General features: G+C 53.9%; 1 protein-coding gene across 2 annotated transcripts in view; it reads left to right on the forward strand.

Annotated features, from left to right (window-relative positions):
• The window catches only part of LOC139240450 (structural maintenance of chromosomes protein 1A), a 72,439-nt gene that overhangs the window by 18,237 nt on the left and 37,779 nt on the right, over positions 1-16,423 (forward strand). For both annotated transcript variants that reach the window (XM_070868976.1, XM_070868977.1), the window contains exons 8-13: positions 3,858-3,940; positions 5,590-5,797; positions 6,783-6,968; positions 11,428-11,607; positions 13,187-13,333; positions 15,280-15,417. In XM_070868976.1, the coding sequence (XP_070725077.1) occupies positions 3,858-3,940; positions 5,590-5,797; positions 6,783-6,968; positions 11,428-11,607; positions 13,187-13,333; positions 15,280-15,417 (942 nt within the window). The remainder of the gene's footprint in view (positions 1-3,857; positions 3,941-5,589; positions 5,798-6,782; positions 6,969-11,427; positions 11,608-13,186; positions 13,334-15,279; positions 15,418-16,423) is intronic.

Below are 16,423 nucleotides of genomic sequence, written 5' to 3' on the forward strand. Positions count from 1 at the left end.
TTTGGACTGTGACCCCTGGTTCTGGACTTACCCAGCATCAAGAACATTCTTCCTGCATCTAACCTGTCCAATCCCGTCAGAATTTTATATGTTTCTATGAGATCCCCTCTCATTCTTCTAAATTCCAGTGATTACAGGCCTAGTCGATCCAGTCTTTCTTCATATATCAGTCCTGCCATCCCGGGAATCAGTCTGGTGAACCTTCGCTGCACTCCCTCAATAGCAAGAACGTCCTTCCTCAGATTAGGAGACCAAAACTGAACACCATATTCCAGGTGAGGCCTCACCAAGGCCCTGTACAACTGCAGTAAGACCTCCCTGCTCCTATACTCAAATCCCCTCGCTATGAAGGCCAACATACCATTTGCCTTCTTCACCGCCTGCTGTACCTGCATGCCAACTTTCAACGACTGATGTACCATGACACCCAGGTCTCGTTGCACCTCCCCCTTTCCTAATCTGTCACCATTCAGATAATCAGCCCTCCTGTTTTTAACCACCAAAGTGGATAACTTCCGCTGCCTTGGCCCCGAGCTCGGTCCGTCGTAGACTGATTGCGATTGATGCCCTACTCAGTCAATAACTCCCATTGTCATTGTACCTGGCGAGTACCAGGGTGCTTCGTAAGAGCGTAAGAAATAGGAGCAGGAGTCGGCCATTGGCCCCTCGAGCCTGCTCCGCCATTCAGTAAGACCATGGCTGATCATCTACCTCAACTCCACTTCCCTGCCCTCTCCCAATAACCCTTGACTCCCTTATGGCTCAAAAATCGCCACCTTCAATATATTCAATGACCCAGCCCCCCACAGCTCTCTGGGGCAGAGAATTCTACAGATCCACCAGAAGAAATTCCTCCTCATCTCCGTCTTAAATGGGCGACCCCTTATTCTGAGACTATGTGCCCCCCTAGTTCTTGATTCCCCTCCCCATGAGCGGAAAGCATCCTCTATTTATGCTCGCTGGCCTACATTGGCTCCCAGTATGATTTTAAAATTCTCATCCTTGTTTTTCAAGCGCCCCTCCCTATCTCTGTAACCTCCTCCAGGCCCGCCATCAACGTTCCCGCTAAGGTGCCCTTGCGAGCGGCTGCGCAGTGCACTGAAAGGTCCTGTGCAGGCCCCTCACTGGCTCTTGCGTTGGAAATGCCGCGCACGCACGGAGATTTAAAGGGACCCCGCACGCTGAAAGCAATAGGCCACGCGGATCAAAGCTCAGCTTGCAGTGAACATTGCCCGCTGTCCTCCGCGATCTCTGCTCTCCTCCAATTTCTTACACCCCCCCCCCCTCCCCGGTTTCCATCGCTCCACCATCGGCGGCCGTGCCTTCAGCTGCCTGGGCCCCGAGCTCTGGAACTCCCTCCCTAAACCTCTCTGCCTCTCTCTCCTCCTTTAAGACGCTCCTTCAAACCTCCCTCTGTGACCATTTGGTCACCTGCCCCTAACGTCTCGTACGAACAATGACGGACAGGTAAAGACCGTCTAGTTCATTGAGCCTGTCCCACACAATTGCGATACCTTGCGTATCACAACTTATACACTCTTCACCCCCCCCCCCCCCCCCTGCTCCGAAACCTGGGAGAGGCAAAAAAAAAACCCAGGCCAATTTGTTGGGAGATTCCTCTCCGACCTATCCGGGCAATGGAACCGAGCCCAGGAGATCACCCTGGCCAATAAATTACCTGCCGTACCTACCCTTCTGCAGGAGGCGATCTCTGCCGCAGCCAGAAATTCATCCAGCTCTCGCTTGAAGGAATTCACCGAGTCGACATCCACCACCTGAAACGGCAGCTTGTTCTCGAAGTCTGTTATTCTCTGAGAACAGAGCCACATCCCGACATCGAACGCCGATCTAGCCCTATGCAACTTAAATTTGTCACCCCCCTGGTCCTGCCTAACCGGTTTAATTGAAATAAACGGTCAGCTGGAGCACCCTCTATTCCCTTCATTATCTTATAAACCTCAGTCGTATCTCCCCTAAGTCTACGCTGCTCTAAGGTATAGAGACCCAACCCTTTTAGCCTATCTTGATAACTATGTGGCTCGGTGTCAAATTTTGTCTGATAATGCCCCTGTAAAGCGCCCTGAGGTGTTACTGACGCTGTATAACAACAAATTGTATTTATATAGTGCCTTAGTGTTGTAAAACGTCCCAAGGCGCTTCAGTGTTTTAAGACAAAACAAATACGTTTGGTAAGAGAGGTTTAGGGAGGGAATTCCAGAGCTTGGGGCCCAGGCAGCTGAAGGCACGGCCACCGATGGTGGAGCGATTTATAATCCGGGACGCTCAAGAGAGCAGAATTAGAGGAGCGCAAACATCTCGGAGGGGATTGTGAGGCTGAAGGAGATTACAGAGATGGGGAGGGGCGAGGGCCATGGAGGGATTTGTAAACAAGGATGAGCATTTTGAAATCGAGGCATTGCTTAGCCAGGAGCCAATGTAGGTCAGCGAGCACAGGGGGTGATGGGTGAACAGGACTCGGTGTGAGTTAGGACATGGGGTTGCGAGCACAGGGGGTGATGGGTGAGTGGGACTCGGTGCGAGATAGGACATGGGGCAGCGAGCACAGGGGGTGATGGGTGAGCGGGACTGGGTGTGAGTTAGGACACGGTGCAGCGAGCACAGAGGGTGATGGGTAAGTGGGACTGGGTGTGAGTTAGGACACTTGGGCACAGGGGGTGATGGATGAGCGAGACTCGGTGCGAGTTAGGACACGGGATCAGCGAGCACAGGGGGTGATGGGTGAGTGGGACTCGGTGCGAGTTAGGACACGGGGCAGTGAGCACAGGGGGTGATGGATGAGCGGGACTCGGTGCGAGTTAGGACACGGGATCAGCGAGCACGGGGTGATGGGTGAGCGGGACTCGGTGCGAGTTACATGAGAACATGAGAAATAGAAGCAGGAGTAGGCCATACGGCCCCTCGAGCCTGCTCCGCCATTCAATAAGATCATGGCTGATCTGATCATGAACTCAGCTCCACTTCCCTGCCCGCTCCCCATAACCCCTTATTCCCTTATCGTTTAAGAAACTGTCTATCTCTGTCTTAAATATATTCAATGTCCCGGCTTCCACAGTTCTCTGAGGCAGCGAATTTCACAGATTTACAACCCTCTGAGAGAAGAAATTCCTCCTCATCTCAGTTTTAAATGGGCGGCCCCTTATTCTAAGTCCATGCCCCCTAGTTCTAGTCTCCCCCATCAGTGGAAACATCCTCTCTGCATCCACCTTGACGAGCCCCCTCATAATCTTATAGGTTTCGATAAGATCACACCTCATTCTTCTGAACTCCAATGAGTAGAGGCCCAACCTGCTCAACCTTTCCTCATAAGTCAACCCCCTCATCCCCGGAATCAACCGAGTGAACCGTCTCTGAACTGCCTCCACGGGCTGCTGAGTTAATGGTTGACCTCAAGTTTAGGCAGGGTGGAATGTGGGAGGCCAGCCCGGGGTGTGTTGGAGTGATCAAGTCTGGGGGGTAACAAAGGCACGGATGAGGGTTTCAGCAGCGGATGAGCTGAGGCAAGGGGGCGGAGACTGGCGACGTTACGGAGGTGGAAACAGGCGGTCTTCGTTATGCTGCGGCAACGTGGTCGGAGGATCATTGCAGGGTTAAATATGACGCCTGGCTCCCGAACAGTCTGGTTCAGCCTTAGACAGATGCTAGGGAGAGGGATGGAGTCGGTGGCCAGGGAACGCAGTTTGTGGCGGGGCCCAAAGACGACGGCTTCGGTCTTCCCAATATTCAATTGGAGAACATTTTTAAATGCAAGTTATTGCGGTCGATGGCCTACTAGCCGGACCTTGGTCCCGTCTTTGGGTTAACCGAGGGATTTAACAGTGCTCTCTCGCTCTCTGCAGTCAAAAATCAAACAGAAACTCCGTGAGATTGAGGAGAACCAGAAAAGAATCGAAAAGCTGGAGGATTACATCAACACCAGCAAGTGAGTATGGGCTTAAACATAAAAGGAATTGCATCCTTGCGCGGCGCATTTGGGGAGAGCTCACAAGGCAAGGGAATACACATTAAATGCTCGGGCGCAGAGAGGTGTGGAGGAACAAAGGGATCTTGGAGTGCAGGTCCACAGATCCCTGAAGGTAGCAGGCCAGGTGGATAAGGTGGTTAAGAAGACATACGGAATGCTTGCCTTTATTATGCAAGTATTCCGTATGCCTGGAATGGAAGGCATGGAATACAAGAGCAGGGAGGCTATACTTGAACTGTATAAAACACTGGTTAGGCCACGGCTGGAGTACTGCGTGCAGTACTGGTCACCACATTACAGGAAAGATGTGATTGCACCGGAGAGGGTGCAGAGGAGATTTACCAGCATGTTGCACTGGAGAGGGTACAGAGGAGATTTACCAGGATGTTGCACTGGAGAGGGTACAGAGGAGATTTACCAGGATGTTGCACTAGAGAGGGTACAGAGGAGATTTTACCAGCATGTTGCACTGGAGAGGGTGCAGAGGAGATTTACCAGGATGTTGCACTGGAGAGGGTGCAGAGGAGATTTACCAGGATGTTGCACTACCGAGGGTGCAGAGGAGATTTACCACGATGTTGCACTGGAGAGGGTACAGAGGAGATTTACCAGGATGTTGCACTAGAGAGGGTTCAGAGGAGATTTACCAGGATGTTGCACTGGAGAGGGTGCAGAGGAGATTTACCAGGATGTTGCACTACAGAGGGTGCAGAGGAGATTTATCAGGATGTTGCACTGGAGAGGGTACAGAGGAGATTTACCAGGATGTTGCACTGGAGAGGGACTGGAGAATTTTAGCTATGAGGAAAAATTGGATAGATTGGGGTAGTTTTCTTTGGAACAGAGGAGGCTGAGGGGCGACCTGATTGAGGTGTATAAAATGATGGGCCAAGATAGCGTGGATAGGATGGACCTGTTTTCCTTAGCAGAGGGGTCAACAACCAAGGGGGCATAGATTTAAAGTAAATGGTAGAAGGTTGAGAGAGGATTTGAGGGGAAATGTTTTCACCCAGAGGGTGGTGGGAGTCTGGGGAGGAACTCACTGCCTGAAAAGGTGGTAGAGGCAGAAGCCCTCACCACATTTGGATGTGCGCTTAAAGTGCCGTAACCTATAGAGCTACGGACAGAGAGCTGGAATGTGGGGTTAGGCTGGGATGGCTTTGTCGGCTGGCGCGGACACGATGGACCGAATGGGCAGCTTCCGCGCTGTAAATTTCTTTGATTCTTAGACCACGTCAAATTGGGGTCAGTCAGAGAGCAATTGCTTCTGTTTCGAGCGGCGGGTGTTGGAGGAAATTTCTGTGACCACATCAAATTGCTGTAAATTGGGGTCAGTCAGAGAGCAATCGCTTCTCTAGACTGGCGAGTGTTGGGAAATTTCTATGATTCTTTGACCACGTCAAATTGGGGTCAGTCAGAGAGCAATTGCTTCTCTTCGAGGCGTGGACGTGAATACTGGGTTTGCGGTATGTGTCCGCGCGGGTGCATCTCTTGCCTCGGGCAGCATGTGAGGGAGGGAAACAAACGTCACCGTCGGCTAACACGTGGGCTTCCTCCCCCTCCCCCCCCCCCCCCCCCCCCCCCCCCCCCCCCACCGCCCACTGCAGGCAGTCGCTGGAGGAGCAGCAGACGCAGGAGACCAACCTGACGGACGAGGTGGAGGGGGCCAAACGGCGCATCGACGAGATCAACATGGAGCTGAACCAGGTGATGGAGCAACTGGGCGACGCCCGCATCGACCGGCAGGAGAGCAGCCGCCAGCAGCGCAAGGCCGAGATCATGGAGAGCATCAAGCGGCTCTACCCGGGCTCCGTGGTACGTCGTCGGCCGGTGGAGGGGGAGTGGGGGGCGTGCGCACAAGAATGGCCATCGTAACGGGCATGAGCGGCAAGGATTAGTGACTCATCATCATAGGCAGTCCCTCGAAATCTCTTTAGACTGGCGGGTGTTGGTAAATTTCTATGATTCTATGGCCACGTCAAATCGGGGTCAGTCAGAGAGCAATTGCTTCTGTTTAAACTGGTGGGTGTTGGGAAATTTCTATGACCACGTCAAATTGCTGTAAATCTGGGTCAGTCAGAGAGCAATTGCTTTTCTTTAGACTGGCGGGTGTTGGGAAATTTCTCTGCTTCTATGACCACGTCAAATCGGGGTCAGTCAGAGAGCAATTGCTTCTGTTTAGACTGGCAGGTGTTGGGAAATTTCTGCGATTCTACGCATGGATGTGAAGTGAGTTCCCAGGTAACTGAACAGTCCAGTACAGAAATTACAGTCTCTGTCGCAGGTGGGACAGACAGTGGTTGAAGGAAAGGGTGGGTGGGGAGTCTGGTTTGCCACACGCTCCTTCCGCTGCCTGCGCTTGGTTTCTGCACGCTCATGGCGACGAGACTCGAGGTGCTCAGCTCCCTCCCGGATGCACTTCCTCCACTTAGGGCGGACTGGTCTTTGGCCAGGGACTCCCAGGTGTCGGTGGGGATGTTGCACTTTTATCAAGGAGGGTGGTCCCTTGTAACGTTTCCTCTGCCCACCTTTGGCTCGCATGCCGTGTCGGAGTTCGGAGTTCCGAGTAGAGCGCTCGCTTTGGGAGTCTCGTGCCCGGGGGCATGCGGACAATGTGGCCCCGCCCAGCGGAGCTGGTCGAGCGTGGTCACAATGTAACTGTTTTGTTAACGTACCCCCGCGGCTGAGCTGGGCCGTAACCCTGTGTACGCGGACGGGCGCTGTGCGAACTGCGAGTCTGCTCGTTGAACCCGTCTCTCTCTCTCTCTCTCTCTCCCCTATTTGCCGCGTGCGCCCGCAGTACGGCCGGCTGATCGACCTGTGCCAGCCCACGCAGAAAAAATATCAGATCGCCGTCACCAAAGTGCTGGGCAAAAACATGGACGCCATCATCGTGGACACTGAAAAGACCGGGCGCGATTGCATCCAGTACATCAAGGAGCAGCGCGGAGAGCCCGAGACATTCCTGCCACTCGACTACCTGGAGGTCAGTGAGGGGAATGCAGGCGGGAGGGATTGGGGGTGGGGGGGCCTTTTTCCTCACCAAGCAACCCGGTCCCAGGCTCAAAAGAGTGGGAGGGGGGAGTCTAAATCAATTAAGACGGGGGCGTTTTTTTTTTAAAATATCCGTTCCTGGGATGTGGGCGTCGCTGGCAAGGCCGGCGTTTATTGCCCGTCCCATAATTGCCCCTTGAGAAGGTGGTGGTGAGCCGCCTTCTTGAACCGCTGCAGTCCGTGTGGTGAAGGTGCTCCCACAGTGCTGTTAGGGAGGGAGTTCCAGGATTGGGACCCAGCGACGATGAAGGAACGGCCGATATATTTCCAAGTCGAGGGATGGTGTGTGTGACTGGGAGGGGGACGTGGAGGGGGGTGGTGTTCCCATGGACCTGCTGCCCTTGACCTTCTAGGCGGGTAGAGGTCGCGGGTTCGAGAGGTGCTGCCGAAGAAGCCTTGGCGAGTTGCCGCGGTGCATCTTGTGGACGGTGCACACTGCAGCCACGAGGGAACACCAGGGAGAGGAGCTGCCCAAGGAAGCAGGTGAGGCTAGCTCACTGAATGTATTCAAATCACAGATCGATAGATGTCGAACCAATAAGGGAATTGAGGGTTACGGGGAGCGGGCGGGTAAGTGGAGCTGAGTCCACGGCCAGATCAGCCGCGGTCTTGTTGAATGGCGGAGCAGGCTCGAGGGGCTAGATGGCCTGCTCCGAATTCTTACGGTCTTGCGAGCTCCGATCCAGTTTCGTTCCAGCGTCCTGGCGGGGCTCGCCCATCTCGACCTTTCGAGGACGCGCGAGTGGCTTTGGGGCTTTTCAAGCTTGCCGTGTGCCAGCCACTCGCGCCCGTCCGCACACCGTAATAACGGGCATTCACAGGGGCAGGGAGGTGTTGCTACAGTTGTACAGGGCCTTGGTGAGGCCGCACCTGGAGTATTGTGTACAGTTTTGGTCTCCTAACTTGAGGAAGGACATTCTTGCTATTGAGGGAGTGCAGCGAAGGTTCACCAGACTGATTACCGGGATGGCAGGACTGACATATCAAGAAAGACTGGATCAACTGGGCTTGTATTCACTGGAGTTCAGAAGAGTGAGAGGGGACCTCATAGAAACGTTTAAAATTCTGACGGGTTTGGACAGGTTGGATGCAGGAAGAATGTTCCCGATGTTGGAGAAGTCCAGAACCAGGGGTCACAGTCTAAGGATAAGGGGTAAGCCATTTAGGACCGAGATGCGGAGGAACCTCTTCACCCAGAGAGTGGTGAACCTGTGGAATTCTCTACCACAGAAAGTAGTTGAGGCCAATTCACTAAATATATTCAAAAGGGAGTTAGATGAAGTCCTTACTACTCGGGGGATCAAGGGGTATGGCGTGAAAGCAGGAAGTGGGTACTGAAGTTTCATGTTCAGCCATGAACTCATTGAATGGCGATGCAGGCTAGAAGGGCTGAATGGCCTGCTCCTGCACCTATTTTCTATGTTTTTTCTATGAATCTCACCGCGCAGGAGAAGGCCATTGGGACTGCCGTGCCTGTGAGCGAGCGATCCAATTTGTCCCAACACTCGCCCTGCTCGTTTCCCACAACCCAGCACATTTATTTATCCGATAGTTACTGTTGAATCTATTTCAGGCTCCACGATCCAGACCATAATTCACTGTGTGAAAATACTTTTCCTCATCTCTCCACCACCCCCCCCCCTCCGGTTCTTTTGCCAGTGATCGTAAAGCTGCCCCTGCCCTGGTTACCTGCCGGCGGAACCTGTTTCTCCTTATTGACGCCATCAGAATCCGCTTGTAATTTTAAACCCCTCGAACCACCTCTGCGCTAAGCCCAGTTCTCCACGTCACTTGAGTCGCTCGTCCCCGGTACCATGCTGGCCAGTCTCCCTCTCAACCTTCTCTGCTCTGAGGAGAACAGCCCCAGCTTCTCCAGTCTCCCGAACGTCACTGAAGTCCCTCATCCCTGGAACCATTCTGGTCAATCTCCTCTGCGCCCTCTCCAAGGTCTTTACGTCCTACTTGGTTCTGCACTTCCAGCATTAAAATTTGCGAGCATTTCAACGGCATAACACTCATCGTCATCACGGGCGGTCCCTTGAACGAGGATGACTTGCTGCCACAAGAGTTCACAGACGTTTCAATGAAGGACCCGATGTTCCAGGTCCTGAACTCCAGTTGAGGGGGTGGAAGATGCCTGTGGGTGGATTTTTTTAACGGCCGTTGCACACCAGCCACCACACGGGCTTGACAGAGGGAGGTCTTGGTCCAGGGGCAAGGGTTAACCAGGACAACTGGAGACCCGCTCTGCTGCACGGACCCAGTGCACACAACATATCGCACACAGTGTGGGCTGGGCCCGTGCTGCCCCTGGGCACCTGGGCTCTTCTGGGCCCCGTACCCTCATTCGCCGCACCTCCGCCCACGGTGTTCCAGGGCCCGCGCACTCCAGCTCTGTTTATAACCCCGACCCTGCGGTGGTGTTCCCACACAGGTCGGGGCAGCCCATGATGTAGAGTACTGGTGGGTACAGGCCTGTCACTGTATAACACTGGGGTACAGTACTGGTGGGTACAGGTCTGTCACTGTATAACACTGGGGTACAGTACTGGTGGGTACAGGTCTGCCCCTGTATAACACTGGGGTACAGTACTGGTGGGTACAGGTCTGTCACTGTATAACACTGGGGTACAGTACTGGTGGGTACAGGTCTGTCACTGTATAACACTGGGGTACAGTACTGGTGGGTACAGGTCTGTCACTGTATAACACTGGGGTACCGTACTGGTGGGTACAGGTGTGTCACTGTATAACACTGGGGTACAGTACTGGTGGGTACAGGTCTGTCACTGTATAACACTGGGGTACAGTACTGGTGGGTACAGGTCTGCCCCTGTATAACACTGGGGTACAGTACTGGTGTGTACAGGTCTGTCAGTGTATAACACTGGGGTACAGTACTGGTGGGTACAGGTCTGTCAGTGTATAACACTGGGGTACAGTACTGGTGGGTACAGGCCTGCCCCTGTATAACACGGGTACAGTACTGGTGGGTACAGGTCTGTCACTGTATAACACGGGTACAGTACTGGTGGGTACAGGTCTGTCATTGTATAACACTGGGGTACAGGTCTGTCACTGTATAACACTGGGGTACAGTACTGGTGGGTACAGGTCTGTCACTGTATAACACTGTGGTACAGTACTGGTGGGTACAGGTCTGTCACTATAACACTGGGGTACAGTTCTGGTGGGTACAGGTCTGTCACTGTATAACACTGGGGTACAGTATTGGTGGGTACAGGCCTGCCCCTGTATAACACTGGGGTACAGTACTGGTGGGTACAGGCCTGTCACTGTATAACACTGGGGTACAGTACTGGTGGGTACAGGTCTGTCACTGTATAACACTGGGGTACCGTACTGGTGGGTACAGGTGTGTCACTGTATAACACTGGGGTACAGTACTGGTGGGTACAGGTCTGTCACTGTATAACACTGGGGTACAGTACTGGTGGGTACAGGTCTGCCCCTGTATAACACTGGGGTACAGTACTGGTGGGTACAGGTCTGTCACTGTATAACACTGTGGTACAGTACTGGTGGGTACAGGTCTGTCACTATAACACTGGGGTACAGTTCTGGTGGGTACAGGTCTGTCACTGTATAACACTGGGGTACAGTATTGGTGGGTACAGGCCTGCCCCTGTATAACACTGGGGTACAGTACTCGTGGGTACAGGTCTGTCACTGTATAACACTGGGGTACAGTACTGGTGGGTACAGGTCTGTCACTGTATAACACTGGGGTACAGTACTGGTGGGTACAGGTCTGTCACTGTATAACACTGGGGTACAGTACTGGTGGGTACAGGTCTGTCACTGTATAACACTGGGGTACAGTACTGGTGGGTACAGGTCTGTCACTGTATAACACTGGGGTACAGTACTGGTGGGTACAGGTCTGTCACTGTATAACACTGGGGTACAGTACTGGTGGGTACAGGTCTGTCACTGTATAACACTGGGGTACAGTACTGGTGGGTACAGGTCTGTCACTGTATAACACTGGGGTACAGTACTGGTGGGTACAGGTCTGTCACTGTAGAACACTGGGGTACAGTACTGGTGGGTACAGGTCTGTCACTGTATAACTGGGGTACAGTACTGGTGGGTACAGGTCTGTCACTGTATAACACTGGGGTACAGTACTGGTGGGTACAGGTCTGTCACTGTATAACACTGGGGTACAGTACTGGTGGGTACAGGTCTGTCACTGTATAACACTGGGGTACAGTACTGGTGGGTACAGGCCTGCCCCTGTATAACACTGGGGTACAGTACTGGGTACAGGCCTGCCCCTGTATAACACTGGGGTACAGGCCTGCCCCTGTATAACACTGGGGTACAGTAACGCCTCGCCCAGCTGACTATGTCTCCTCTGTTTCCAGGTCAAGCCGACGGACGAGAAGCTCCGCGAGCTGCGGGGAGCCAAGCTGGTCATCGACGTGATCCGCTACGAGCCGCCCCACATTAAGAAGGCACTGCAGTACGCCTGCGGCAATGCACTGGTGTGCGACAACGTCGAGGATGCCCGGCGAATCGCCTTCGGGGGGGCACAGAGGCACAAGGTGCGTCCTCGACCGCCAATTGGGGAGGAGCCGGGGCCTGCTGCCTCCACACCTTTAGTTCCTCTATACGTTTCCCCCTGCAGCTTTTATCTATATCCTCCTGCAGAGACCCCCCCCCCGGCCTCGCTGCCCGACATTGTCTCCCGCTCCGGCAACGCCTTGATTTTAAAATCCTCATCCGTGTATTCGAATCGCTCCATGGCCCTCGCTCCTCCCTATCTCTCTAACTCCTCCAGCCCTACACCCCTCCCTATCTCTGTAACCCCCTACACCCCTCCCTATCTGTAACCCCCTCCAGCCCCTACACCCCTCCCTATCTGTAACCCCCTCCAGCCCCTACACCCCTCCCTATCTCTGTAACCTCCTCCACCCCTACACCCCTCCCTATCTCTGTAACCTCCTACACCCCTCCCTATCTGTAACCCCCTCCAGCCCCTACACCCCTCCCTATCTGTAACCCCCTCCAGCCCCTACACCACTCCCTATCTCTGTAAGCCCCTCCAGCCCCAACACCCCTCCCTATCTCTGTAACCTCCTCCAGTCCCTACACCCCTCCCTATCTCTGTAACCTCCTCCAGCCCTTACACCCCTCCCTATCTCTGTGACCCCCTCCAGCCCTTACACCCCCCCCTATCTCTGTAACCTCCTCCAGTCCCTACACCCCTCCCTATCTCTCTAACTCCTCCAGCCCTACACCCCTCCCTATCTCTGTAACCCCCTACACCCCTCCCCATCTCTGTAACCTCCTCCAGCCCCTACACCCCTCCCTATCTCAACACCCTGCTGTCCCTACACCCCTCCCTATCTCTGTAACCCCCTACACCCCTCCCTATCTCTGTAACCCCCTACACCCCTCCCCATCTCTGTAACCTCCTCCAGTCCCTACACCCCTCCCTATCTCTGTAACCTCCTCCAGTCCCTACACCCCTCCCTATCTCTGTAACCCCCTCCACCCCTACATCCCTCCCCATCTCTGTAACCCCCTCCAGCCCCACACCCCTCCCTATCTCAACACCCTCCTGCCCCTACACCCCTCCCTATCTCTATAACCCCCTCCAGCCCCTACACCCCTCCCTATCTCTATAACTCCCTCCAGCCCCTACACCCCTCCCTATCTCTGTAATCTCATCCAGCGCCACAACCGACCGAGATCTCTGCGCTCCTCAAATTCAGCCCTCTTGACCATCCCTGATTATAATCGCTCCACCATCGGCGGCCGTGCCTTCTGTTGCCTGGGCCCCGAGCTCCGGAACTCCCTCCCTAAACCTCTCCCGCCTCTCTCTCCTCCTTCAAGACGCTCCTTAAAACCGACCTGCCTTTGGTCGCCTGCGCTCATTTCCTGTGCGGCCCGAATGGCCTATTCCTGCTCCTATAATCTTGCGTTCTAATCTTGCCGGCCGGTCTGAGCACCGCCCCACCCTCCAGCACTGCGTCACGCGGCTTCAAAGCGCTGAGCTCCCCCGTGCCTGGCGGGGGTCCGCGTGTGCGCCAGCGTTGGGAGCTCCTCTCCTCACCGTTCCGTCGTTCCTCCCCCGCCCGCAGCTCACGAACTCACTCTCCCCTCCTCCCCCCCCGGCAGACCGTGGCTCTGGACGGGACCCTGTTCCAGAAATCCGGGGTGATCTCTGGCGGTGCCAGCGACTTGAAGGCCAAAGCCCGGCGCTGGGACGAGAAGGCGGTCGAGAAACTCAAGAGCAAGAAAGAGAAGCTAACTGAGGAGCTAAAGGTGAGAGAGAGAGAGAGCGTATTTGCACAGCGATGGGGTTGTGAGAAAGTAATTGGCCTTGAAATCCCGGTTTCTTCCCCCCCCCCCCCCCGGGCGTTCAACTCTGTTCCAGAGAAAAGATACCTTTTCCTCCTGGGCCCACCAGCGAGCCTAAGGCCTCCTCTCTCAGGAAGGCCAATGGTATCTTGGCCGTTATTGCAAAGGGGATGGAGTATAAAAGCAGGGAAGTCCTGCTCCAGTTATACAGGGTGTTGGTGAGGCCACACCTGGAGTACTGCGTGCAGTTTTGGTCTCCGTATTTAAGATGGGATCCTCATCGGAATCGAGGAAGACTCGCTTCCACTCTTAACACGAGTCCTTAGGTGGCTGAACAGCCCAATACGGGAGCCACAGTCCCTGTCACAGGGTGGGACAGACAGTGGTTGAGGGAAGGGGAGGGTGGGACTGGTTTGCCGCACGCTCCTTCCGCTGCCTGCGCTTGTTTTCTGCATGCTCTCGGCGACGAGACTCGAGGTGCTCAGTGCCCTCCCGGATGCACTTCCTCTCCACTTAGGGCGGACTGGTCTTTGGCCAGGGACTCCCAGGTGTCAGTGGGGATGTTGCACTTTATCAGGGAGGCTTTGAGGGTGGTCCCTTGTAACGTTTCCTCTGCCAACCTTTGGCTCGTTTGCCGCGAAGGAGTTCCGAGTCGAGCGCTTGCTTTGGGAGTCTCGTGTCGGGGGGACATGCGGACAATGTGGGCCCTGCCCAGCGGAGCTGATCACATGTGGCCAGTACTTCGATATACTTGCTTTGGAGGCAGTTCAGAGAAGGTTCACTCGGTTGATTCCGGGGATGAGGGGGTTGACTTATGAGGAAAGGTTGAGGAGGTTGGGCCTCTACTCATTGGAATTCAGAAGAATGAGAGGTGATCTTATCGAAACGTATCAGATTATGAGGGGGCTCGACAAGGTGGATGCAGAGAGGATGTTTCCACTGATGGGGGAGACTAGAAACATAGAAACATAGAAAATAGGTGCAGGAGTAGGCCATTCATGGTCTTAGAATAAGGGGCCGCTCATTTAAAACTGAGATGAGGAGGAATTTCTTCTCTCAGAGGGTTGTAAATCTGTGGAATTCACTGCCTCAGAGAGCTGTGGAAGCCGGGACATTGAATAAATTTAAGACAGAGATAGACAGTTTCTTAACCGATAAGGGGGCGGGCAGGGAAGTGGAGCTGAGTCCATGATCGAATCAGCCATGATGGTATTAAATGGCGGAGCAGGCTCGAGGGGCCGAATGGCCCACTCCTGCTCCTGTTTCTGATGGCACGGGGCACCCAATCCAGGTAAAGTATACTTTCATTCATAATAATGGGAACTGCGTTATCTGATTGAGAACCTCCCCAACACCCACACACCAATAAAAAAATAGGAAAAAAGAATCACGATTAAAGTTAATAAATGTCTTCGAGAAAAATATATATACTGTTTTTTTTAAAAAAAAGTTTTTTAATTATGGTTTAAAATAAACTTACCTTCGTAGGCGGGCTTTTCCACGTGAAAATGTGTTGTAAAAATTTTATTTTTATCTGTTTTAAAAGTCTTACGCTGGTAAAAGTAGGCGACGTGTTTGCTTTTGCCAGGCGCAGTTTTCCGGACAGTTGCAGGGCAACGTTTGGGCGAATGGCACAGTCTTGCCCATGCGAATGTCCTGGCTGCCGGGATGCGTGCGATCTGTCGAGCCAGAACTTGACGGATGGGAAAAGCCGGCTTTCTGCGCGTCGTACACACACCGCGCAGACCCCCATGACACCGGGTTCGGAGTCCGAACTGCAAGTTTGGGTTTTTACGGTGCGATTTTTTTTTTTTTTTTCAACGGCTTTTGGCTCACTGGACTGAGGTAACCGGTTCTGCGTGTGTGTGTGTGTGTGTGTGTGTGTGTGTGTGTGTTCATTCCCGTGACAGGAGCAAATGAAGATTAAGCGGAAGGAGGCGGAACTTCGACAGGTCCAGTCGCAGGCTCACGGGCTCCAGATGCGGCTGAAATATTCGCAGAGTGACCTGGATCAGACCAAGACTCGCCATCTCTCCCTCAACATGCAGGTCAGCATCGGAGAGCGTGACACCAAGGGGCTCGCTATCTCTCTCTCTGCCTGTCTCTCTCTCTCTGCCTGTCTCTCTCTCTCTGCCTGTCTCTCTCTCTCTGCCTGCCTGTCTCTCTCTCTCTGCCTGTCTCTCTCTCTCTCTCTGCCTGTCTCTCTCTCTCTCTCTGCCTGTCTCTCTCTCTCTCTCTGCCTGTCTCTCTCTCTCTCTCTGCCTGTCTCTCTCTCTCTCTGCCTGTCTCTCTCTCTCTCTGCCTGTCTCTCTCTCTCTCTGCCTGTCTCTCTCTCTCTCTGCCTGTCTCTCTCTCTCTCTGCCTGTCTCTCTCTCTCTCTGCCTGTCTCTCTCTCTCTCTGCCTGTCTCTCTCTCTCTCTGCCTGTCTCTCTCTCTCTCTGCCTGTCTCTCTCTCTCTCTGCCTGTCTCTCTCTCTCTGCCTGTCTCTCTCTCTCTGCCTGTCTCTCTCTCTCTGCCTGTCTCTCTCTCTCTGCCTGTCTCTCTCTCTCTGCCTGTCTCTCTCTCTCTGCCTGTCTCTCTCTCTCTGCCTGTCTCTCTCTCTCTGCCTGTCTCTCTCTCTCTGCCTGTCTCTCTCTCTCTGCCTGTCTCTCTCTCTCTGCCTGTCTCTCTCTCTCTGCCTGTCTCTCTCTCTCTGCCTGTCTCTCTCTCTCTCTGCCTGTCTCTCTCTCTCTCTGCCTGTCTCTCTCTCTCTCTCTGCCTGTCTCTCTCTCTCTCTCTGCCTGTCTCTCTCTCTCTCTGCCTGTCTCTCTCTCTCTCTGCCTGTCTCTCTCTCTCTCTGCCTGTCTCTCTCTCTCTCTGCCTGTCTCTCTCTCTCTGCCTGTCTCTCTCTGCCTGTCTCTCTCTCTCTCTGCCTGTCTCTCTCTCTCTCTGCCTGTCTCTCTCTCTCTCTGCCTGTCTCTCTCTCTCTCTGCCTGTCTCTCTCTCTCTCTGCCTGTCTCTCTCTCTCTCTGCCTGTCTCTCTCTCTCTGCCTGTCTCTCTCTCTCTCTGCCTGT

The sequence above is a fragment of the Pristiophorus japonicus genome, chromosome 32 (assembly GCF_044704955.1).
Source record: "Pristiophorus japonicus isolate sPriJap1 chromosome 32, sPriJap1.hap1, whole genome shotgun sequence".
NCBI classification, from domain to species: Eukaryota; Metazoa; Chordata; class Chondrichthyes; family Pristiophoridae; genus Pristiophorus; species Pristiophorus japonicus.